General features: G+C 43.6%; 2 protein-coding genes across 4 annotated transcripts in view; both read left to right on the top strand.

Moving 5' to 3' along the window:
• The window catches only part of ano3 (anoctamin 3), a 32,989-nt gene extending 26,190 nt beyond the window's left edge, over positions 1-6,799 (top strand). For all 3 annotated transcript variants that reach the window (XM_061721650.1, XM_061721649.1, XM_061721648.1), the window contains exons 16-25: positions 133-297; positions 467-503; positions 610-721; positions 973-1,030; positions 1,274-1,371; positions 1,597-1,751; positions 1,850-2,002; positions 2,949-3,099; positions 3,210-3,399; positions 3,622-6,799. In XM_061721650.1, coding sequence (XP_061577634.1) covers positions 133-297; positions 467-503; positions 610-721; positions 973-1,030; positions 1,274-1,371; positions 1,597-1,751; positions 1,850-2,002; positions 2,949-3,099; positions 3,210-3,399; positions 3,622-3,804 — 1,302 coding nt within the window. In that variant the 3' untranslated portion in view covers positions 3,805-6,799. The remainder of the gene's footprint in view (positions 1-132; positions 298-466; positions 504-609; positions 722-972; positions 1,031-1,273; positions 1,372-1,596; positions 1,752-1,849; positions 2,003-2,948; positions 3,100-3,209; positions 3,400-3,621) is intronic.
• A 17,756-nt stretch (positions 6,800-24,555) lies between these two features.
• On the top strand, positions 24,556-26,216 carry fibina (fin bud initiation factor a). Its single transcript, XM_061721703.1, has one exon. It carries the CDS (start codon positions 24,615-24,617, stop codon positions 25,242-25,244), a length of 630 nt encoding a protein of 209 aa, XP_061577687.1. The 5' UTR covers positions 24,556-24,614; the 3' UTR covers positions 25,245-26,216.
• The last annotated feature ends 214 nt before the right edge of the window (positions 26,217-26,430 follow it).

The following is a 26,430-nucleotide window of genomic DNA, read 5'->3' as shown; positions in this document are numbered from 1 at the left end:
AAGTGCTCTTTTTTCAGGTGAATAATGACTTAATTACTGCCTTTGCTGCACAGCTCTTTACCCCCTCGTACCCAGGGGGGCGACTGAGAGCCTTTTAACTCATCCTCACTTCTCCCTGTCCTCTCCGTTCAGATTTCCCTCGTCCTGACAGCTGTGTTTGCGGTGGTGGTTTTCCGTCTTATTGCGATGGAGAAGTTCGCCTCCTTCAACTGGCACTTTGTGAAGAAGAACTGGCAGTTCGCCACGTCTGGCACCGGCGTCTGCATCAACTTTATGATCATCATGTCTCTCAACGTGGTGAGTGTCTGGACACGCTTCATCTGTCACATCATCCGTCAATGTTTCATGCAGCTTTTATTTAGAGTTTGTTACGCAGGCCAGGATGTCTTATTCTTTTATGGGGGGGGGGGTTAGAGACTCGTCAACCTTCTTCTCTGTTGATGCTTCTGTTCTGTTATGTTGTCAGGTGTATGAGAAGGTGGCCTACCTGCTGACTAATTTAGGTGAGTGTTCTATTCTAACGATGTCACGGCGTGCTCCGTCCCAGACAGCTGCAGAGTGTTTACTTTCTCCCTGCTTTCACCCCCCAACCCTGCTCCCCCCCTTTAGAGCACCCACGCACCGAGTCTGAGTGGGAGAACAGCTTTGCTCTGAAGATGTTCCTCTTCCAGTTTGTGAATTTGAACAGCTCCACCTTTTACATCGCTTTCTTTCTTGGAAGGTAGTCCAACTCCCATGAACTTTGCTATTTTTTTTAACTGTGAATTTTTTAAAAGACCGTGCAAAAATGTCCGACAGCATCTGCAAACACCCGCTCCTCCTTTCTGGGTTGTTTCACCACTTTTGTCTGAACGGTTTTTGTTATCTCACATAATTATTGTGTTTACACATGTTCTTGTTTTTCCCCCCTGAGTTTATCCGTAATTGACTGATTGAAATGAGCAGCGACTGAGCCTCATCTCCATGTTCCAGGTTTGCTGGCAGGCCTGGGAAATACAACAAGCTCTTTAATCGATGGAGGCTGGAGGAGGTGAGAGCAACGTCGGGGTGATTATTACCTTCCCCGTTCCAAGTGATTCATCTTTCTAACGGTCTGCCTTTTTATTCTTTGTGAACAATTAATCCGCTCCATAATTGCCTGCATTTTCAATTAAAATGGTCAGAAAACAGAACGGGATCAAGTGTGTCCAAGTATTCGCTCATAACTTTGCATCTTTTAACATGAAATATTGATTTTACAACTGTTTATAATTGATTTTTTTCTTTTCCCCAGTGTCACCCAAGCGGTTGTCTGATCGATCTGTGCCTGCAAATGGGAGTCATCATGTTCTTCAAGCAGATCTGGAACAACTTCATGGAGCTTGGTTACCCGTAAGTCATACCTGGTTGTGATCTCTGATGTTAAATACTGTGATTTCCAACAACTGGTCCATATAGTTGTTGTTGTTGTTGTTTTCATCATATTAGCATATCAAAAGGTTTTTATCTTGCAGACAAATCAATCTTGCTGTGTGTTGCTTAAAGAAGCTCCTTCAGTGGTCGTTGCACTGTCAGAAATAATTGCTTTTACTTGACGGCTACATCCCACCTTCTCAGCTTGCTGCAGAACTGGTGGTCCCGTAGGAAGATAAAGAAAGGAGGGAGTGGAGGGCATCACGTGGAGAATAAAGCCCAGTTCCCACAATGGGACAAAGACTGGAACCTGCAGCCGATGAATGCCCATGGACTGGTGGATGAATACCTTGAAATGGGTAAAACTGGAGAGTAAACTTGCAAATAAGAAGTTTAATTCATTTCTTTGTTTGTGTCGATACCGAGGTCTGTTTTTTTTCCTCCTTTACATGTACAGTTCTTCAGTTTGGCTTCACCACCATCTTTGTAGCAGCGTTCCCGCTGGCTCCCCTCCTCGCTCTGCTCAACAACATCATCGAGATCCGTCTGGATGCTTACAAATTTGTCACACAGTGGAGGAGGCCGATGCCAGCCCGAGCAACAGATATAGGTTTCTGTGTCGCTCACTGTCGCTCGTGCAGCGTCTGTGCTGTTTTTGAATCAGAGGAACCGTTCACACTTTCTGCATCCCTCCTGTCTCCCTGAGATTCGTCTCTTCACATCAGAGTCTGTTTCTGACAGCACAAATTATTTCTGTTTGGTTGAAACATCTTTTGACGTACACCTATGTTTGTCACTGATGTTTCCTCTGGCACACCTTCTCCTGTAAACATGAAGAAACACAAATTACAGAATTATAAAGGGACTCTTTTTTTTCCATCTGCAAAATGTGATGAAGGAGGCTGTAGTCGTCCGTCCCGTGGTGATGGATGTGTCTCTGCGTCCTGCCCTTCTGTGCTGCCATATGTTGTGCCTCATGTCCCTTCAGCTCACTTATCCACACAGTAAATAGAAACACCTCCCTGCGGGGGCCCTGTAATAAAAGACTGGATGCTTTGTGCCCCCCCCTATAATTAAACTAAGAGAGCTCCCTGAAACATTTAGAAGTTCTTCAGCTGTCACGACCACATCACATGTCAGGATCACAGAGCAACGCTTCGTTAGAAGCAGACGTTTACTGATCATTCAAGACTATATAAATATATATATATTTATTTATAATTATATAATATATCTACATATAATATATATATATATATATATATATATATATATATATATATATATATATATATATATATATATATATATATATATATATATATATATATAAATATATAATACATATAATATATATATATATATATATAATAAATATATATATATATATATATATATATTATAAATATAATATATATGTCTAAATATAAAACCTGACCACAAAAGTTTTAAAAAAACAGCATTTTAAGAAGCAAGTATTAAATGACAGTGCTGCTTATCTGCTTATAAATATTTCATCTCTCTCTTCTTGGTTTGTTTTCCTGTATTTTTCTAAGGTATCTGGCATGGGATTCTGGAAGGGATCGGCGTCCTGGCGGTCATCACCAACGCCTTTGTCATCGCTATAACCTCAGACTACATCCCCCGCTTTGTTTACGCCTTCAAGTATGGCCCCTGCATGGACAAGGGCCGGCACCACGAGAACGAGTGAGCCGTAAAACTGGTCCATACAAATAGTCCCGGGTGGGCGGCCTGTGTGATAACCTGTCCCCTCTCCCGTCCCCCGTCCCCCGTCCCCCGTCTCCCGTGCCGTGCAGGTGCCTGCAAGGCTACGTGAACAGCAGCCTGTCCGTTTTCGACATGGGGGAGCTGAAGAACAGCAGCCAGTCCAGGTACTGCCGGTACAGAGACTACCGAGCGCCGCCCTGGAGCTCCGTGCCCTACGAGTTCACCCTGCAGTTCTGGCACGTGTTGGCTGCCAGGCTGGCCTTCATCATCGTCTTCGAGGTTTGTCACTGCTGCTTTTCTTTTTCTTTCTCCTACGAGCAGATAAAGTTAAATCCCATCACTGTACACCAGCTTAAACATTTTTAGCAGCTTTATCATATTTTTAAAGCGCTCTTTTTAAGAAGACAGGCGAATTAGGGGGTCTTTCATAGTTTATTTAAATCATGGTTCCAGAGTAGGGCCGTGAACGTAATTCACGAGTCATATTAATGCTTCTTTCAGCATCTGGTGTTTGGGATCAAGTCCTTCATCGCGTACCTCATCCCGGACATGCCGAAGGACCTCTGCGACCGCATGAGGAGGGAAAAGTACCTGATGCAGGAGATGATGTATGAAGCAGAGCTGGAGCATCTCCAGAAGGAGAGAAAGAAGAACGGGAAGCGTTATCACCACGAGTGGCCTTAGCTTTATGCCCCCTCTGCATCCACGACATGCTGCCCAGCCCTCCGCTCACAGGCCCCGCCTCCTCCTGCCTGCCTGTCATGTTGTTTAGCTTTGAGTCCAGCTTCGCACGGCTGATTCTCGACACCAAAGACACCCTCCAGAGACCCGCTCCCGCTCCCGGACCTGTCAGGCTTCAGCCCAGAAGGCCGACCCACATAACTCCCTTCACATCTGTTTGAAGTCCGGTGTTCTGCACCGCCCTGCCCGGTCCTTCTCCCGCCTCCGTCCGGCAGGTCGCCCTTGGGTCTGTACTGTGTCGTGGTTTTAAGTGGGGAAAAACTTTTTAAATGTAATCTATGCAGATCAAGGGCTGCAGATCACTCGTCCTGCACTTCTGTGTGGCAGCTAGCACTTTGCTTTGACCCTGCAGTGTGGTCCAGCTCGCAGCATGGCCCCCCCCCCAGCATCAGCAGACCCCATACCCCAGTGGCAACGCTGCTGTGGCACTTTACTTCTTTTTTTATGTCGTTGTTGCAGTGATTCTTTTGACGTGACTACCAAATAAAGCTGACACTGTTCTTATAAAGTAACTATATATCGCTGTTGACGCATGCCAGTCGATATTTGTGGACATTTCATTAACCAAGAAAACCAACAGATCTCATCGTGGAGGTTGTTGACGTTTGACGGAGCGTTTGCATGGTATCACAGTTCTGTACTTTTGGTAGACAAAGTCCTCGTCTCGATGCCTGGTTCATTGTGAGCTGTTTGTCAGTCGCCGTGTTCCTGCTGATTTTGACCATCTCGAGTTGATGGAACGTGAACTTTGTGAAACTTTGACCGTGCCTACATTGTAACGATATATCTGCCGTGCACAGTTGTGTCAGCAGCATCACTTGTGGCCTGTGTTGTGCAGCACGTGATTGAAATGCAAGAACTGTTTTCTCTTATCTTCCCGTCTTCCTGTCTGCTGTGAACTCCGTGAACTCTCCAGCGAAGCGTTTGCTTTGGATGCAAGTCACACCACAGCACCGGCACGGCTCTCAGCATGGGTCTCGGCATGTGGCGACAGTGTATGTTGTAATGTGACTCCCGGCGTGAAGCAACGTATACACTCGCCCGCAGCATCCGCAGATCTGCTCATCCGTCCTGCTGCTCGCGGCCTGGTTCTCATTTGCTGCTGGAAGCTCTGAAGCGTGGTTGAAGCTGGGATATCTTGGAAATACCTGTGGCTTGGATGTTCGGCTTGCAAAGAGCTTACGTTTACTGTTTCTCCCTCAGAACACACAAGCACATTCTTCATTTCCAGCCATTTATCGAGCCCACGTACAGACGCGGCTCTGACTGCTGGTTCTATTAGGGAACTGAGAGTTTGGATTTGTCAGACGCGGTCAGGTGGTGCGGCGTTGCATTTTGCTGTGGTCAGTTGTGATGCCATGGACTGGAACGGCATGTGCTCAGTAAGATGGCGTTGTGGCGGCCGTTGCCTTGTAGACTGACGGTGTATGGATGATTTTCCACATCAGTGTTGGCAGGATGCTGTGATTGTTGACCCGAACAAACAAAAGAATGGGCAAAGTTATTTTTATGATCCTTGGATTCATGTTTTTTTCATTTTGTTTTTTGTTTTCAACCCTCAGATAGACTAAATGACGTCCACATTTCTCAGGTGTCCTCTGAATGTTTGCAGATGATCAACTTTCTATCATGTTTTCTATGATGCAATCAAATGTATCGTGCTTTTTTTAGATATATATTTTTGCACTGCTGTGCTTCTGCATGACTATTATGCACATTCCCAATGTAAGGCATGACTTTTCATTTATCAACTGTTTCTTGGAGTGGTGCAGTTAGTGAGTTAGAGCAGGTCAGAAATAATAAGGTGCAGTCACACTCCATGGTGGAGACTTACTGTGTGTCGCAGGTTGTCAGTAGTTAATGTCGCTTCAAGGTTCAGTCCAGTGAATCATGTTTCATTTTTGCTTTTAAATCTTGTTCCAGTACTAAAGCAACTACAGGATCCTCCCTGCTATGTGAACACTTCCAATCTATGCATGTCGTTATCCTCGATTGCTACATTTTATTTTGAAGAAATTCAGATGTAAATGTACCGGTACATTTGTACTGTAGAGTATGCATGTCATAGTACCTGCGTGTAGCAGAGCTAACTTTTGTAAAGTTTTTAACAATGTCTTAAACATATCTCCTCTCTTTTCTTTCTGTGTTGGATCATTTTTGAATGTGCATAACGAGACGGATGTCTCTTTAATGTGGACTTTATACCGTAGGAGTCCCTCTGAAGTAACAAATATGGTTCCACGTGACATCTAATAGGTTTGTTTGTCCACTTTCCAAAATCGAACAGTTTCACAATAAATGCTAGGAAACTGTTTTAAAAGCAGTGTTTAAGCAATGTGATGCCTAGTTCCCATCCCTTACTCTAACTGTGCATCCATTAATACCTTTGGATAGTTTTGGATGGATGAGACTCAAACTACCCATCTCTTTTACCACCTTTTAAGCATTATGAACAATGTACAGTTATGCAATAGTGATTTTTGTGTTTCCCGTTCTCAGAGCAGAAATTAAAGAAAAAAATAACCATTGATACAATTTTGACAGTTTCACATTGTGCAAAGGTATGTTTTAGCTATTTTTGAAGCTTTATCGTGAAACGGTGGACCAACACCCCTCTTATCCTTTTAGACTCCATGGAGGTTAACGTCATCATTTCCAGGAGGGTCTGATGAGAGTCCTCAGAGTTTTTCTGCTTGGAAGCTCAGCTGGGAGTCATTAGGACGTTTGTCTCCTGATAGCCAGTACTCGAGTTGAGGCGGGATGAGGGGAGATGGCATCCCCCCTGAAATAAAAACAGTCAAAATCATCCCCCCTGTAAAACTGCCATCCCCCCTTTCCATCCCTTATGTCATTTCATCAATGAATGTGGTTTTACTGCTATTTCAACATTTAGAGTCATCACCAGAAAAATAACACCAGACAAATGTGACAATTTTCACCTGTTTCGGGTAAATTTTCACTTGAAATAAGTAGAAAAATCTGCCAGTGGGGCAAGATTTATCTTCTTATTACAAGCAAATAAATCTTGTTCCACTGGCAGATTTTTCTACTTATTTCAAGTGAAAATCTACTTGAAGCAGGTGAAAATTGTTGTTTTTTCCAGTGATGAGTCTTGTTTTAAGTGTAATGAGATTTTTTTTTACTAAAATTAGACATTTTAACTAGAAATAAGACAAATATTCTTGTTAAGATTTTGAGTTTTTGCAGTGATCCATTTTACTTATCCTGTGAAGGACAGAGGCATATTAATAAGTTCAGAAAACAGTTTTTTATTGTTGTGTTTTGATGTATTTGATGCAGTATTTCTGCAGGTGTTTTGGTGACTGCTATTATTTGTAATATATTATATTATTTGTATATCCATCAGCACAAATTATCTGTCCCCATATGATAAAATCCACCATCCCCCCTGATTTTTTTTTTACAACTCGAGTACTGCTGATAGCTGAAGTGTTTAGCCTAACGGGGGGATTTTATGAATAATTATTAACATGACCTTGGCTGTCCGACTAACCCAGCTCGTTGTTATTGCCCATCAGCCCCAGCTTTTTACGGATGCAACAGGGCGTGGATAGGTGTCTGTGATGCCTTCTACCGCTCTGCGATAGCGCAGCATGGGCCGTGTACCAGGTGACGGTGGCGTGACCTTGCACAGGTGTGGAACCAAAGCGGTTCAGATGGGGTTAAGCTCTCTGCAGTTCATGTGAAGCACAGCCACATCCGCTCATAGATCCAAGTGTATGATAGGATGATTTCAGGCGTGACATGGAGTCTATCAATAGCATTGTTTAATTCTGTTTACATGTAAAAAAACATATTGAACCGTGTAAAAATAATGTAACATAAAATAATTTGGATATCACTCTTTTCTGTAATAAATCATGAGTTTAACCTTTTAAACTAATTTTCCTTTTTACTTTTGTTAAAAAACAGCAAAAAAAACAACATCTGAGTCTTTAGTTTTGTTTCATTTCAGCACTTTTCCACAGTAAATCTGCTCATTCATCATTTCATGCTGAAGTTTTCTTTTTTCCCCTCACTAATATCACAAACCTAAAAGACTGCTAACAAGACATATTCTCTAAAAGACAAGCTGAATATTCATTATTTTCCCACCACATTGTTGAGTTTTTTGCCACTGCTGCTCGGCCCTCGCCGCTGACAGCTTTTCCATTCAGGTTGTGTCACTTAACACTCGCCTGATTTTTCACACTGACATCTAAACACCCTTGAAGAAACATGCTAAAGTTTGTTTTACTTTGAGTTACGATGACAGATCAGTTCATACTTAAATGATTTCCTGTGTTGAATCGCCCACGCTCAGATATTTCCTTTCAACGCTGGCTAACAGATGTGTCATTACGACCCAACAACAACATTCACGCCGCCAGATCTCACAGAGAAGTTATAGATGATGCGTCTTAACCTTGTACTGCTAAAAAAAAGGACGATTAGACGAGCTGCTCAAAAGATGTTTGGAGACGCAGGTTAAATGGAAGAAATCCATGCAAACACCACCAAAGATAAAGAGATGTATTGTCAGCAGAAGAGAATAAACAACTGAAACAGCCAAGGATGTACTAAACTACTGTTTTAATGTAGTTTATGGTGCACATGAGAGCACCCAAATCTTTCTCCATGACACGGCTTTCATAGCACAAGATGGAAATGAAAATGAGCAAAAATGGAAAATGACTGATTTTCCGTGTCTAATAGCAGCTGGAACTTCATCTAAGTCTTTCGACTGATATGAAAGTTTGCTCAAACTTGTGAAAATAGTTGTATAACCTGACTGATACGCACAAAGTCTGCTTGCTGTATGGTGAGAAAATTTTAAATAAAGTAGCATTCGGCTGAGAATAATGATTTTACTTTGCGGTCTTGAGAAATAGCAACGATGCAGAAGAATCTGGTTGGTACGCAGGGTGAGCAGCTCTGGTTTACGTCAAAGAGGTATCCTCCAGCTCAGCTGCACTTCCTGCACGACCTTGTTCACCTCATCTGCCCCGAGGAGGCTGTTCTGCAGGACAGCAAAATAAAATTTGGATCTATGTCATCTCCCATCTCTGGACGTATCTGCCGCTGTCTCATCCCTTTCTGAACGCCACAGTTTTCCGGATCAGGCGTAATCTCAACCACAGTCTCACGTATCAGTGACTGTTCACCGCTTTTCCACATGCATAACCTGCAGACGTTATACCTCCATGTGACTGATGATGCAGAACAGATTTACAGGGAAGGTAATCTGCAGAGCTACTGAGACCGTGGCAGTAAATCCAGCAGCAGGGATGTGTGGACAGGGCGGGTAACAGAGGACGACCACCCAGGGACGAAGCAGTCATTACGCTGTTGTCCACAAATCAGCAGAGAAGTCTGCTTCCTCACGGCGGGACGAGGGTCATAACATCAGAGAAATATGTTTTCCTTCTGATTTCATCTGAGTGATTCATTTTGAGAAAGTTAAAGTTGAACCGGTGTGAACTTTTCTTCCTTAATCTTCCCCAGAGGTTGAACCCTGTGAGCACTATTGATCCTGTTTTCCGTGAGGTTAACTTCTAAGGCTCTGTTTCAGATAGTTTCACAGCTAATTAAATAGCTCAGAGTTTAAAGATAGTTCTAAAAGAAGAACGAGATAAATCGTGGGAGGAATCGCTATTTGTGTTGAATGTAGAAGAGACCAGGCTCCCATCTGAGCCTGCTGGGCCCAACACAGCTGATGAATGCTGTAAAGTGATTCATAAGTGATTTATGTGATGTCATGTCCGTTTAAAAATGAGCCCCTAGAGCGGAAACCGCCAATTAAATTTAAAGAAAGAAAGAAAGTCTACCTCTGTCCATGAGACCACAAGTCATCTGTCCCTTTCATGAGCAAATCTTAGGCAGTTGGAGGCACTAAGAGTAAAACTTCTCCCTTTCTCATGTGTAACCTGTTATTGAGCCTGCTTACTAGGTACTGCTCTTACAGTGTAGTATAAAGTATGCACTGCATACTGGTCCTGCTTAAAAACAGCTAATTCAGATGGAGACTAAAAACTTTCCCGGAAGTGGAAAATATTGAAGAAGTTTTTGCATACAGGACTGTATCAGAAAATTAGAATATTGTGATTTTCTGTAATGCAATTACAAAAACAAAAATGTCATACATTCTGGATTCATTACAAATCAACTGAAATATTGCAAGCCTTTTATTATTTTAATTTTGCTGTTCATGGCTTACAGCTTAAGAAAACTCAAATATCCTATTTCAAAAAATTAGAATATTCTGTGAATCTTAATCTTAAACTGTAAGCCATAATCAGCAATATTAAAATAATAAAAGGCTTGCAATATTTCAGTTGATTTGGAATGAATCCAGAATGTAAGACATTTTTGTTTTTTTAATTGCATTACAGAAAATAAAGAACTTTATCACAATATTCAAATTTTCTGAGACAGTCCTCTATTGTACAAATGTTCACATACTGCATACTATGTATTAAATCAATATGCACTTGAAGTGTAGTTGGTTTTGAAGCTAAATTACATAACTAATCCAGATTGTTAGTTAACCCAGTTTTTCATCATATCAGTTTTAACATGTTAGTTATTATTGATACTGAATTGCTTTTAAATCAACATTTATTTTGAAACAAATTTCATGGATCAGACTAATATTTAAAATTTCTTGCCTCAGTCACTTTACTCAAAGTAAAGTTATTCTCAGACTCCAGCAGATTTAGTATCTTATACAGCATCAACCTGCAAACGTCAACAGTCAAATAAGTGAAATAATGTTGAGAATTACATAAACTGCTAAATTATTTGTCAATATCATTAACCGATGTTAAGTTAAAAGGCAACTTAGCTGCTAAGTTGTAAAAGCTGAAGAGAGAAAGAAAAACAGTATATTTGTCAAATATGCTGTTTAAAAGTTTCTATGGGAAAAGTGGAAATATACTTTACCCTGTTTCGTGTTTGATCTTTTCTCCACTTAAAAAATAAATGAATAAAAATCCCTTCTGCTCTCAGTTTTTATTTGCTAAAGAAATGTGTGACTGGGAACTAATTTAAGGCGAGGAAATACAAAACATTTACACTAACATATCCTGCCACAAGGATTTGTTGAACTTCTGAGTTTCATCATTTCTTTTTGAGTGCATGCGCCTGGTCTATGTCACCCTGTTTACACACAGTCTACATATTTTATTGTAGGGATATCTTGTTATTGTGCAGCATATCGGCACCTTTGGCACATCCGATCTGGAAAGTTTAATTATTCGGGCAGTTGAGCAAAAGATTAATTATTTGCTTTGTAAAATCTAATAAGAGATTTACCAACCAAATTAACACATTTTTGAGAATATTACTGAACCACTAAGGAAAAAGGTTTTGAATTCAAATCTCCAACTACTTTCTGTGCTCATAAATCATGCATGACCAGCGTGGCGGTGGTTGCTCTGTTGCTTCACGGCTCCTGCCCGGCGCTTGCCTGGGTTTTCTCTGGATGCTCCGGTTTCGTCCCACAGTGTAAAAACAAGTATGCTGGGCTGACTGGAGATTCTAGATTGCACGTAGGGGTGAGTGAGATTGTGTGTGGTTGTCTGTCTATATGTGGCGCTGCAAAGGACTGGCGGCCTGACCAGAGTGCAACCCTGCCTTTCACCCAAAGACCGCTGGGATAGACTCCAGCGTGACCCTGTGTAGGGAGATGCGCCTATGTTAATGGATGGATGGATAAATCATGCAGTGTACACAACACTTAGGAATCCAGACGGGTGAACGCAGACTTGAGCAACAGAGATGAGGAAACGCTCCACACGGAGAAGCAGCAACCTTGAAATACTGTGGTTGGCTGGTTGAACGACACTGAAGGGGAAAAAAATACATCACCGTCCAGGTTTAATAGGAAAGTTTGATTCATCCCAACAGTTATAAAATAACTTATTTAGATAATAACACATGCTAAACATTCCTCCTATCCTTAAAAGCTGTAACATCAGCAGCACAGATCAAAGCTGCAGATGCATTAATCAGGTGCTGCTTTCCGCTTACAAGCACTTTTTAAATGCTTGTGGTTCTGGAGTAATGACCAGTTATGATCTGTTTCACCTCTCATCAGCGGATCCCTCAGATCCAGGGTAATTGCTTTCTCCAAACAGGGTAATTGCTTTCTCCAAACAGTTAAATTCTGTCTCTTTCCTTAGTCAATGTCTACAGAATTTCTTATTTCAACCCAAGTGGGTTATAGTTTTATTATAGTATCAGCATACGGGTCAATAACATAACGGTTCAATAACATAACGGTCAAGAGGTCTTTACCTCTAAGTTTGTGTGGAAGTTGCATGCAGGCTCAGGAAGAAGCATTTCCCAGGAGACACAAGCCCTTTTTTTCCCTTTTAACATCTGCTGTCAGAGCCAGTACAAGGCCTTCAGTGGTGTAACAGTGACTCCTTGTTTACATGCTTGACCTTTGACCCCTAACCAGAGTGGGAGAAGCAGAGCAGCAGCAGAACTTCTCCCAGATATAACCGTGCAGGCAGTATCAGCTGGTTTTATCATCCACTTCTCTGCTCATTCCTTTTAGCTAAAGAAACCTCCCCCCCGTTCACCGCTATCGTCAGCTTTCTTCAAGGTTTTTGTTATTCTTCCTACTTTTCTGACATTGCTTGTTAACTTGGACCCTTCTATTTCGTTTTCCATTCAGTTTTATTCGCCCTGATTCTGCAAATATAAAGGTTTTACACGTGTCTTGCGCCGACTGTTTGTACAGAACTTTATCAAATGTCGGATCTTTAAGTGTGTGCCTTTGAAGAGCCCACGTTAGGGCAGATGACATGCTGCAAGCAAAGCAGGAACTGCAATAAAATTTAACAAAAGCCGTTTGTTTACATGGAATATTTGATCTGCAAACGATTTACGAAGAAAAAAAACGATTCCTGCATGCAATTAATGTCAGTCGAAGCACACAATCAGGGTAATAGTTGCTGTCGGGGGGGTTGAGGTTGAGACTGAGAGCCCAAGATATTTTCTATCAAAATTGTTCCACGTATCTGGAGAATTATAGGGGGGGGGGATATATGTATGTATGAATATATGTATTCAGCTGTGTGGGAAGTTAGAGAAAAACAAGCGGTTCTCAGTGCTGTTGATAGAAAGAGAGGTTAGAATCAGACGTTTAATGCTGCAGTGTTAGATCATAGTGATTTGATGTTTGCATCTCAGAGGATTTTCCTGTCTGCTTGTAAAACTGTTGAAAAGTGAAGAGCGGTGAGTCTGAAAAAATAAAAGCTCTTTTTTCTCCTTGGCATTATGATCTGCTGGGGCCTACACTTAATGTTCTTTCTTGTTTTAACGATGAATCCCCTATAGCTGTATCCAGGAATATCTTTGACTTGAAATAGTTGCTCTCTCTGTTAAACATTGAACACACAGAAATTAAAACGACACTGCTCGACAAAAAGTCGTTTTTTCTCTGAAATCGTGCATAAAACTCTCGGCTCCCTCCAATGAATTTGTTCTTTTGCTCATCTGTTTCTTCCCCGGTATTTTCCTTTCTGTCTCTTTAATATTTCATAGTTCTTCAACAAGCCAGACACAAAATTCATTTGGATGCATTGAAAATAGTCAGATTGTGTTTTAAAATATTCTCTTTATTCCCTCGATATCAACAAAACTGGTTCATTTCCTGATTATCTGACTTTCTTTAAAATCCTACAAGGCCTTGGACACGTATCAGTCCTCCAAAAATCCAGTTCACTTATGAAAATGCAAAGAGCAATGTGGATCCAAACGCCTGTCACTTGGTGAGGGCCAGGAGTTTTGCTTGACAGAAGCTTTTTAAGGATATCCCAACCTCAGAACCACCATCTGTTCCTTGTTCAACAGCAGATTGGAACCAGTGGAGTTGGAGCTTTGGGTTTTGGATTCTCTCGGTTCTGCTTCAAACCAGCTGTTGCGTTGTGGAAGTCAGAGTTGATTACCTTAACTTAGCTCCAGGACGGACACAGGTCGCCGATGACCTCACTCTCTCACTCCTTAGCAATTTGGTGAGGAGGGGGGGGCTGCAAGAATTACCCCCATTTTTCATCTCTGTCACCACATGCCCAAGTTTCACTACTCATCTCCCCAAGGTCAAACCAAACGCATCAATATGACCCTCCAGATATGAAAGATCAAATTGAAACAATTTTTCTTGTCTCGCATAAAGTCTTTAACTCTGGCTGTGAGACTGTGAGTTTGCTTCCTGTCTCTGCTGCCTCCCACACAGCCTGCAGGCCCTTGACCTCCAGCTCTCTCAGATCAGCACTGTGAGGAAATCCATCACCATCTGAAAGGCATCTGTCCAACCGGCAGATCACTTTACACGCACACAAGCACCCAAACACAGTATTATAGAGGATCAACAAGAACATCCCTTCCAACTGCACTAAATTATATTTGTTGCCACATGTGTTGTTACATCTGCTTTCAGGCGGCTTCACCCCACCATGCCCCTCTCTTCTTGGCGAGCCAGCCAGTTCTCTCTATCAGTGTTTACACTGAGAAACTCTGTATTTATTCAGGTGTTACTTAATAAAGAAAGAGAAGGCCTGCATTCAGACAGGCTTCAGCTCTCCCTGCCTCCATCATTAATTTAAAATGGTGCTCAGTGCAACATTGGTTTCAATAAAATATCTTTTTACTAAAAGCTGGCCATTGATGACTCAGTGCTGGTGGGAAACACAAGAAATGTGGCTCTCATAAGTTTTCCAAAGTGCAACTGCAGACTATTTCCACAAACTCAAAAATTGTGTTTAAATGACCACTCAGACACCATGACACATATTTTTAAATAACTGACACCAGGATGACCCATACGAAAAGCATCGCTCATGAACTGCATGACTCAGACCAATCCAGTGTACAACTATGCATGTGTCAAACAAAGTTCTGAATGTTTACACGAAGCGAGTCAGCCGGCAGAGAGAGCAGCACTTTGAGATCCATGCTGTTCTAAAGTAAATTCCCTGCTAAATGCATTTGTAGAAATGTTTTATGTCTATGGGTAAAAGTCTGGAATACTGCAATATTTGCCATTTTATGTTGACAATAGATCAAATTGTGTTTGCTTTGCGAACTTTTCACCTGACTCTGCAGTTTCCCCTCTCTGTGGAATGTTTTACTGTAACTATGCTGTTACTATTGTTTTTGTTTTCTGGCCTGTAAATGAACTGTTTATTTTCAATCACTATGGACTGCTCGCTCAGCACCAAATGCATTCATGAGCCCAAGTGCCCAAGATCCCTCGGGAGTTGGTGGTGGAGGCACTGAGTTCTGGAGTGAATACTGAAATAATCCAGTAGGAGAAATGCAACAGCCGAGATGCCTTTATTTGTTTTCAATAATGGATTTACTTATTCATCCATTCCTTTTTCTTTTTGTTTTTTAGATAAGGAAACCATCTCACTATAATTGTGATGGTCGCAGACGCGCCCACACCACGGCAACCACCAACACAGTCTGCCTGTCGGTAACCCCTCCCCTTCACACATTCAGTTTGCTTTGTTTATTAGTTTAATTAAACATTTAAGTTTACTTTTGCACATTATTAGTATTATTAGGACCTGCACACATCACAACATGAACATCAAACAAATAAACACATGACACATAGTTTTGATTTCATATAGACTTTATTTTAAGCACATGGTCACGCATTTGCTAGTGCACACATTTGTGTTGACTATGGTTTTGCTTTATGTTAATAATTTCTGTTTGTTTATTTATTTACCATGCCCGCTGTGGGGGTCCTGAGTCTGGCCAACTCGGCATCCCAGTGAGGTGTGCGTCAACGACTGGTGTCCGGGCGGAAACGGCAAAGGAGGGGCAGAAAGGTTCCTCCTGCTTAAGACCTGCTCGGCATGATCCATCTGCTCTCCAGTCGTGGGGGGATTTAAGATTTTGTTGGGGTTTTGTTAAGTTTAATTTAAGTTGGATAAGTTTGTGTATATATGTAAATATTAGTTTGAATACGTTATTTCTGTAGAAATATTTAGTTTGTCTTTTCCACAAGTTTTGTTCCTTTGTAAGCTTAATTGATTTCGTAATTATCCTGTAATTTATTTTGGTTTGGTCTGTTTGTATATAGGGCAGTTTCTTTGTCTCATTTGAGAGAAGAGAGGTTGAGAGTGTTTTATCCTGTCTTTTTGGTTTTGGCAAACTTTAAAAGGCCCTAAATCGTATCTTTTTGAGATTTTGTGAAAGAAAAAATAAATTTAACTATTTTTGATAAACCTTTTTGAGTCTGCGTCCCTGTGTCGACTGCTGGGTCCCTCACATATGGTGGCAGTGGTGGGATATAGCCAGTAAAGGGGCACAGACTTGCATTTTTTTTCCCTCAAATTTTTCTCTCCATTTTTTTCATTGAGTTTTTTTCCCCTCCATTTTTTGAGTGCAACCTCCTACGAGATGCAGCGTGACGGCAGAGGACGTGGCCGTGGCGTCCAGAGAGGAGGAGGAGGAGGAGCAGCAGCAACTCCTGGTGCAGGGCCAGCGACAGGCTTTGAGGATAGCAGTGGCGAGGAAGAAGACAATGCCAGCAATCCAGGAGAGCCAACTCTCAAAGAACTGGCAGACCTGCTACGCACACACATCGTGGCTCAGGAGGCACGGGAAGTTCAACGCACCCAAGAGTTGGTGGAGCAGGACCGGCGGTTTGAAGCCCTCCGACAACAATTTGGCATGTTGCGGCAAGACGTGGCGGAGCAACAGCCTCCAGCACCCCTCGGGGGAGCCCGAGGTGGTCCAGCGCATGAGGTAGGCAATGACGACCCTGGGGGTGAAGCGGATCTAAACGAGCTGCCTCCACGTGGTCCCCGGCCAGGCCGCTACGCCGAGCCAAAGCTACATAAGTTGTCCGACTCAGATGATGTGGAACATTTTTTAATAACCTTTGAACGTGTGGCAGCTGCTTGCCAGTGGCCGAGAGGGGACTGGGCTCTCTACCTTGTTCCCTTGCTGACTGGGAAGGCCAGAGGTGCGTATGTCCATATGGATGGAGATGAAGCCCTCAACTATCACAGAGTTAAAGCAGCTATTCTCAGAAAATATGACATTAACCCTGAAACATACCGTCAGAGGTTCAGATCTCTTGATGTCGGGCCAGAAGAGAGCCCTAGGGAGCTCTATGTGAGATTAAAAGAAAATTACGTCAAATGGATCCAGCCAAGAGGTAAAACTATCGAAGAAATTAACAAACTTCTTATTCTTGAGCAATATTTGCGTATGTTGTCCCCTGAGTTACAGGTCTGGGTCAAAGAACATAACCCAGACTCGGCAGTTGAGGCTGCAGAGCTGGCTGACGTCTTCGTGGCGGCAAGGAGGAAAAATCAGCAGTGGACCTATAATGCCTGGAAGACCCCCAGAGAGCCACGTAAGCCTCAGAGCCAGCATACGCAACGGTACCCCCAGGGGTCTGGTAAGCCTTCCCTTCAGGAAACTTCTACCTCGGAGCAAAGGCCCTCTAGCAGAGTGCCTGTTTGTTATCAATGTGGAGAAGAGGGCCATGTGAAGCCAAATTGTCCAAGGAGGGCGAATATTACTCAAGTGTGTCATGTTCCTAGACCACAGACAAAGGAAGATCGGACAGTCCAGCAAATGCCTCATATGATTAATGTGCAAGTGCATGGCACCGATTTTCAAGCACTTATTGACTCTGGGAGTGACCAAACATTGGTGCATCCTAAATGTGTATCATACGATATTGTTCAGAGTGCTAACTGTATTCCAGTACGTTGTGTGCATGGGGATGAGAAGCTAATACCAACTGCTGATGTCTATCTTAAAGTACCGGACCAAACTTACCTCATGACTGTGGGTGTAGCAGATGACCTCCCGTTCCCCGTGGTACTGGGCTGAGACCTGCCAGTACTGCCGGACCTTTTGCAGCGGAAGCAGACGTGCAATGTTGCAACAACAAGGTCCCAATCCAAGAAGGGTGAGGAGTCTCCCCCATGGGTGAGTGTTTTGCCTTTTTATGATGCTGACTTGGAGAATGCACCCGGGAGATCTCGAAAGTCACGCAGCCATAAAAGACAAGATAAGTTCCAGTACACAGTCAACAATCAGTCTTCTGAATCTCCCCTAACACCACCACTACAATTTAAACTTCCTGTGAATATCGTTGAGATGCAGAATGATGACCCAACCCTGGCAAGCTTGATGCAGAAAGCTAAGGAACAAGAGAAGAAGCTGAAGCCTGATCAGGATGCTGGAGAGTGGTATTTCCTGAAAGATGGTGTGCTCTATCGCCAGTGTGGGCCAGCTACTCAGTTGGTGGTTCCACAGGGTGCTAGAGAGACAGTGCTCACCTTGGGTCATTCCATACCCTGGGCTGGACATTTGGGGAAGAACAAGACTGTAGCACGCATAAAGAGTCACTTCTTCTGGCCAGGTATAGGGGGTGCTGTTGCTCAGTTTTGTAGGAGCTGCCCTGAATGTCAGCAGGCTCCAGTGAGAGGGCCTCCCAGAGCCCCCCTTCAACCCCTGCCCATCATCGGCGTCCCTTTCCAACGGCTCGGGATGGATGTTGTGGGGCCAGTTGAGAAAACCAAAGCAGGTAACCGCTTTATGCTGGTAATTACTGACTATGCAACAAAATATCCAGAAGTGTTTCCCCTGAAGTCTGTGAAGGCAAGATATGTGGCAGCGTGCTTGGTCCAACTGTTCTCCAGAGTGGGTTTCCCTTGTGAGATCCTAACAGATCAAGGTTCGAACTTCATGTCCACTCTGGTGAAGCAAGTTTACCATCTGTTGGGCATTAAGAGCCTCCGCACAACCCCGTATCACCCCCAGACTGACGGCTTGACTGAAAGATTCAACCAAACCATCAAGCATATGCTCAGGAAGTTTGTCAATGAGACGGGTTCCGATTGGGATCAGTGGTTACCATACCTTCTTTTTGCATATCGAGAGGTGCCGCAGTCCTCCACTGGCTTCTCTCCTTTTGAGTTGCTCTATGGCAGAGAGGTGAGGGGGCCTCTGACTCTGCTTAGAGAGCTCTGGGAGCAGGGCCGGGGAGGTGAAGAACCTGTGGATGTTGTGTCTTATGTCCTGCAGATGAGAGAGAGGCTGGAGAAGATGAGCGCTCTGGCTGAGGCACACATGGCAGAGGTTCAAAAGCAGCAGAAGACCTGGTACGACCAGACAGCCCGACAGCGGATCTTCAGCCCTGGACAGAAAGTCCTGGTGTTGCTGCCTAGCCAGGAAAGTAAGTTGCTGGTGAAGTGGCAGGGGCCATACGAGGTGCAGAAGAAACTCGGGCCCACCACCTACAAGATCGCTACTCCGGGTCGCGGTCGTTCTACCAAGGTGCTGCATGTTAATCTCCTTAAGGAGTGGATCTCTAGACCTGATGGGAAAGAGGTGATGTTGATCAGGAAAATTGATGAAGAGGAGGATATGGATGACCAATACTTACCGGTGGCAGCACCAGTGGCTTTGGACTTGGAGCATCTGTCTGATGAACAACAGTCCCAGGTGAGAGCCTTGTGCAACCCTCTCCTATTTTCTGAGAATCCTGGCAGAACTAACCTGGTGGAACACAATATCACGCTGAAATCTGATGCTGTTGTGAGACGCATGAGTTACAGGATCCCAGAGCGACTCCTGGAGCCCCTGAAGAAAGAGGTGGACCTCATGCTGTCGTCTGGAGTGATCGAGCGCTCTCGGAGTGAGTGGTGCCATCCAGTGGTCTTGGTACCAAAGAAAGACGGTAGTGTGAGATTCTGCATTGATTTCCGCTACTTGAATTCTGTGTCAAAATTCGATTCCTATCCAACCCCAAGAATCGATGACCTCATAGAGCGTCTCGGCAAATCCAAGTTTCTGACAACTATTGATCTATGTAAAGGATACTGGCAAATTCCACTCACCCAGAATTCCTGCGAGTTTACTGCTTTCCGCACCCCTTGGGGCTTGTTCCACTTCACTGTACTACCATTTGGCTTGCACGGCGCCCCAGCTTCATTCCAAAGAATGATGGATGAAGTACTGTATGGATTGTCTGATTTTGCTTCTGCCTATCTGGATGACATAGTGATCCACAGCTCCACCTGGGGGGATCACTTGGAACACCTGAAGGAGGTTTTGGACCGTCTGCAGGCCTAACAATTAACGCCTCCAAATGTGTGTTTGCCCAGGCTGAAACTGAATACCTGGGATTCACCATTGGTAACGGTACTGTTAAACCTCAGCTTCAAAAGGTACAGGCTATTGAAAATTGTCCTCTGCCCCAAACCAGGAAACAGCTGAGGTCCTTTATCGGCATGGCTGGATTCTACCAGCGGTTTATACCCCACTTCTCAGCAAGAGCAGCCCCCCTCACGGACAGAGTTGGATCGAGATGTCCCAGCAGAGTCCAGTGGTCAGACGAGGCTATAGCAGCCTTCCACGACCTCCGCCAAGCACTGAGTAAGAGCGCTGTATTACGCAGCCCAGACTTTGAGAAACCCTTTGTCTTGCAGACAGACTCATCGGATAGAGGTCTCGGAGGTGTTCTCCTGCAGGGGCCGCCAGAGGACAGACATCCTGTGGCGTACATTAGTAGAAAGATGGTGCCCCGGGAGGTTCGATACTCCACAGTGGAGAAAGAAGCGTTGGCAATTAAGTGGGCTCTGGACTCCTTCAAATATTATCTCCTTGGAAGAGAATTCATCCTGGAAACTGACCATCGAGCACTCCAGTGGCTCCAACGGATGAAGGACACAAATGGACGCATCACGAGATGGTATCTCGCACTGCAGCCCTACCGGTTCATTGTGGCTCACATCCCAGGGAGGTCCAATGCCACAGCTGACTTTCTGTCTCGCTCCCATGGCGAGTCTCCAGAAGGGGGGGAGTGTGTGATGGTCGCAGACGCGCCCACACCACGGCAACCACCAACACAGTCTGCCTGTCGGTAACCCCTCCCCTTCACACATTCAGTTTGCTTTGTTTATTAGTTTAATTAAACATTTAAGTTTACTTTTGCACATTATTAGTATTATTAGGACCTGCACACATCACAACATGAACATCAAACAAATAAACACATGACACATAGTTTTGATTTCATATAGACTTTATTTTAAGCACATGGTCACGCATTTGCTAGTGCACACATTTGTGTTGACTATGGTTTTGCTTTATGTTAATAATTTCTGTTTGTTTATTTATTTACCATGCCCGCTGTGGGGGTCCTGAGTCTGGCCAACTCGGCATCCCAGTGAGGTGTGCGTCAACGACTGGTGTCCGGGCGGAAACGGCAAAGGAGGGGCAGAAAGGTTCCTCCTGCTTAAGACCTGCTCGGCATGATCCATCTGCTCTCCAGTCGTGGGGGGATTTAAGATTTTGTTGGGGTTTTGTTAAGTTTAATTTAAGTTGGATAAGTTTGTGTATATATGTAAATATTAGTTTGAATACGTTATTTCTGTAGAAATATTTAGTTTGTCTTTTCCACAAGTTTTGTTCCTTTGTAAGCTTAATTGATTTCGTAATTATCCTGTAATTTATTTTGGTTTGGTCTGTTTGTATATAGGGCAGTTTCTTTGTCTCATTTGAGAGAAGAGAGGTTGAGAGTGTTTTATCCTGTCTTTTTGGTTTTGGCAAACTTTAAAAGGCCCTAAATCGTATCTTTTTGAGATTTTGTGAAAGAAAAAATAAATTTAACTATTTTTGATAAACCTTTTTGAGTCTGCGTCCCTGTGTCGACTGCTGGGTCCCTCACAATAATAGCAAAGCAGTCAAACCTATAGTGTGAGAACCACTTACGTTTGTGTAGCTGATAAAATAATGGTGATCCCTGCATTAATAGTTGTTTTTTATTACCCAGCAATTTTTCTGCTTACCCTGTTAAAAGGGTGTTGTCTCCCCGGTATTCCAGTCTTTCCTCATCACCTAACCTCTGCTATCTTTCTCCCTGCAACAATTTCAAAAGTGTGTCAGATTGTTCAGTGTGCCAGCCTGTTTTATGAAGCAAACCTTGAAGTTTCTACCGATCTTCTGACTGCTTTAGTTTTCTTTTACCAGTGCTATCTGCTAACTCTTTGCTCACTGACAGTACCTATAAACCCTGCTTAGATCCTGCTGCTTTTCGGCAACGGGAGAGTGAGTTGAAGAAAATGGTGAGAGAGCAGCTTCTGCAGGAAGAATAAGTTGCACTTATATATTTATATATATTTGCATTTTCAATTTCCCTCTTTGATATGACTGAATGTAATTTGTTGGTCATTTTTCTTTAGAATAACCTCTGGTGTTGCATGATAACAAAAACACAACCCACATGCAGCTCCAGAGTCATTATGGTTCATGAAAGGAGGATTTAAGAAAAAGCATAATGCTCCCTGTGTTTACAGCTCCCCATATGTTTCTAGTTTTTTTTTAACTATTTCTTACAAGCAAGAATCTGAGACCACCCCCTGACATCGTAATTATATGAAAATAGATGTGCCTGAGGGGATGTAGCCCAGGGAAGTCTCCTTCTGTGCACTAATGTAATCAGCTGACATAAATAATAACAGTAAGCTCCAACTACCCTCGTAAAATGCAGCAAAATAAATTCAATCTGTTTGAGGGAAAGTTTTTCCCCGTTTTCAAAGCATGCTGTGTCCCAAAAAATAAAATCTTAATATTAGTGCATGTTTTTCATTTCCAAAAGCATTGGGCTGTGGTATAAAATACAATTATGAACAGAAATCAGTGATTTAAACCATCTGGTTACTGAACAGAGTGGATGAAATGATAAAATGGATATTCTATTGTTTTATGAAAATATACTGAGCAAAGCCGTTGCAGCCTCCCACACCAGGACAGCAGGGCGCTTGCAAAATCTGCTAAAGAAGAGCTTAGGGTTCGCTTGGCCTCGAAACTCCCCTGATGGGATCTGATGTAATCTGTGGGAAGCAATCCAGAGACTCCACTCTACAACCCCATAAAGTCTGAAGCTATGTATTTCTAATGTCCAGTAACACCCCCTGTCCACTCAGGCTTAGACAGTGGATCTGTACAATCAGCTGGACGGTTCTTACATTATAATGCGATTTGCCAGCAAAATGTCCCATATCAAAGGCACAAGACTGGAAAGAACTGGATGCCCATGATCCCCTTGGTCTTGCAGGAATACATTAAAAACAAAAGCAATTATGCTTAAATCACAACAAAGGCTCAGAAACATTGTAAACATGGTTGTGAATGTAGGTTTCAAATACATGTTTAAACATACAAAGAAATAAAGCCTTTTTGAACAAGATCCAGAAATTCTATATTTTCTGGGCCAGAACGTCTTCAGTTGAATAAAGGAAAATGAAAAGTTACCCTGCAGTCTACAGATAGCCAATTCAAAATTTCCTATGAAAATGGATTGATGAGTCGAAGACTAAGATGCTGAAAATAACCATGACAGAAGTTAAGGTATGACAGCAGTCACTGAAGATTTTTGAAAAAATAAAGAGAATTAAAGCTGCAATCAGCGATGAACGGGGCCTCACACTCATGGCCATCGGCCCCAGGTTCCCCCCACATTCCTAGGTCAATAATACTATAAAAAGTGCCTTTGCTGTTCACATAAAACTCAACTTATCATCATAAGCATGTCAGAAATGACACCACCCACGAGTCTTTATGTCAAACCATTCAAAAGTTATTGAAGAAAATAGGAACTATGAAATATCGACCAATCAGAAGAAGGGGCGGGGCTAATTCATGCCAATGGAGGTCAAATACTCAAAATTAAGTCCGATGACACCACCCACGAGTCTTTATGTCTAACCATTCAAAAGTTATGGCAGAAAGTAAGAACTATCAAATATGGACCAATCAGATGAAAGGAGGGCGCGCTTTTTGGCATCTATCGTCGCCACGGTAACGCTTTTGACTGAGAAAAGTAATGCGCGTCGTCGCAGGGTCGAGACGCACATTTTGATGTATAACACACCTGGGTGCACGTTACGGTTCGGGCCCCATTAACGGCCGAAGAAATGGCATAAATTGCGCCAAAATTACACGATTAATTGAAAATGGCCGACTTCCTGTTCGGTTTCGGCCATGGCGCCAAGAGACTTTTCTTTAAGTTGTGTACTGATACAGGTGTGTAGCGATTTTCGTGCATGTACGTCAAACCGTATTGTGGGGCTTGAGGCAAGATGTTTTCTAGGGGGCGCCGTTGAGCCATTAGGCCACGCCCATTAATGCAAACCATTAAATATCACATTTTTCGCCAGGCCTAGCTTGCGTGCAAAATTTGGTGACTTTTGGGGCACATTTAGGGGGGCAAAAAGGCCCTCATTTCGTCGGAAGAAGGAAAAAAAAATCCTACAGATACAATAGGGCCTTCGCACTGTGAGTGCTCGGGCCCTAATAAAACTCGCTGGATCTCCTGATTATGTGTTTAAAAAAATAAATAAATAAAATAAACGTAGGTATGAAGAAAAGTGGTGGTAGCTGTGTCCTTTGTGTCCTGTATCAAAGTAAAGTTGGTGGGTTCCGAGATAAAGATAATACTACTAATTCAGCAATGCCACACAAGTACACCATAATTTCCTGCTCAAATACAACTGCTTTCGTTTGGTAGGCGGTCTCATTACTTCACCCTACCTATATCCGTGTCTGGGGCCCCGGGGCCGCCAGGGGCCTCTGCCTTTAACTGGCAGCCTGCGCCTTTTAGGTGACGGGGGTCTGTGTAACTTGAGTCGGGATGAAAACTGCGCGCTGTATCCGGCTGCCCGTCCAGATGCAGCTCTGCAGAGACGGAGCGGAGGTGCATGATGGATCCCGTCCCACTGCTGCTCATCATTGCCGCATCTCTGCCTCTGCGCCCGGCGGTCTACACCGGACCCCTGCAGGCGGAGATCTCCAACGGCACTTTTCACCACTTCTTCGTGCCGGACGGAGACTATGAAGAGACGGTGGACCCGGAGAAGTGCCAGATGCTGTTCAAGTTCTCCGACGGGTCCCCGTGCCTGGCCCTGGAGGAGAGCGACGCCGCCGTGCGGGACGACTTCGTCCTGGCCAAGCTGCAGGCGGAGGACGCGGCGCGGCTGCTGGAGAGCCTCGGCAGGACCGTGGCGCACGACCTGGACGGGGAGGACAGTTACGGGAAGTTCCTCCAGAGGGAGATCTCCCAGATCGGCGAGGCCTTCTCGAACGTGGACAAGTCCCTGCTGGAGCTGGAGGTGAAGTTCAAGCAGAGCCAGGAGACGGAGCTGAGAGAGGAGCAGCAGCTGAACGGATACGCGGTGAAGCAAGTGAGCGACATCGGCGGCGCGCTGAGGGGAACCACGGACATCTCCCTGGGACTGAAGGACAAGCACGAGCTGCTGTCCCTCATCATCCGCAGCCACGGCACCAGGCTGAGCCGCCTCAAGACCCAGTACCTTCACGTGGGCTCTTAGTGGGCTTTAAGGGGGAGTTTATTGAGTTTATTATGTGTGCGTATGTGTGCGTGAGAGAGTGTGTGTGGATGAAAGACAGAGGACCCTCCGGTTCGTCAAAACGACTGGAAAGTTCATTGTGGTCTGTGAATATCCTTGTTGAGTATTTGAAACACTCTGACCTTTGGTTGTTCAAATTCCTTGGAGCTATGTCACTTAAGGGAGCTCAAAGAAAAATATCCACACATTCCTGCGAGTCAGGAAGGGAAAAGAAACGTGACCATAAATTATGCCTGCGAGGAAATCCTGCGTGCCACCTCTCTGAGGGGGACAGTGAAAACCAAGCCTAATTGGATTCTTTTTGTTTTCTTGTGGGGTTTTTTTTTTGTTTCAAAAATCAGTATAAAAGCTTCCAGTCTGTCTTTAAACTATGCTGTTTACAGCTGATCAAATAAAACCTTCCACAAAACATTCATGCTCCATTTTCTTTTCAAGCCAGATGAAATATTAGTCATTCAACTGAATTTCAGTTTTCTGTTTCAAGCCTTCCCCAGACAGACTGTTTAACGTTAAACTGTGCTCCGTCATAAATCCCCTCCATTCTTTAAACTTAAGAGGTTTCCATGAATCGCCACCACCTTGAAAATGCTGACTGGTGTACCTGTCCCCCTGCCCTCATGTCTGTTGTTCCAGACCCTGGTTAATGGGCGTCTGAAGTCTGTCACTGCCTCCCGCCTCCATCTGGAAGTCATCTGCTCCACTGAGAAATATGTTTGTTCAGAGGCAGACGCTGTGGACGTTAGCCTATCTGTCACAATCTCCAAGGTCCAGGTTTCATATGAACATGTTGAGACTCCAGGTCATGTATGCTATTTCAGTGGAGGAAATGTAGCTTTCTTTGGTTGCCAATAAACTGTTAGTGTTTTGCTTTTCAGCTTTGCTGAAACACAACTACTCATTTAAGACAAATAGTTTGAATTCCTGAATTAAATATTATACATAAACAAGTCTGTTGGGCAATTTTAATTTGGGCTGCCTTGGAAGTCCTATTGTAAACACTGCAGTGTTTTATGTCGGACATTAACTACTGCATAAAATTCTCTCCTTCCAGCCAACTTTTTCAACAACCGCAAATAAACTGCCATAAATGTGCCAACTTTTATTACAGAGATGTTGTCTCTGCAGATTTGAGGAAGCCAGATGGGCT

The sequence above is a fragment of the Cololabis saira genome, chromosome 5 (assembly GCF_033807715.1).
Source record: "Cololabis saira isolate AMF1-May2022 chromosome 5, fColSai1.1, whole genome shotgun sequence".
Classification (NCBI taxonomy): Eukaryota; Metazoa; Chordata; class Actinopteri; order Beloniformes; family Belonidae; genus Cololabis; species Cololabis saira.
The sequence above is the reverse complement of the archived record's forward strand: the minus strand, read 5'-3'. Positions and strand labels throughout refer to the sequence as shown.

Coding starts and splice junctions, on each gene's coding strand:
- fibina (XM_061721703.1), top strand. CDS start 24,615: ATGATGGATCCCGTCCCACTGCTGCTCATCATTGCCGCATCTCTGCCT.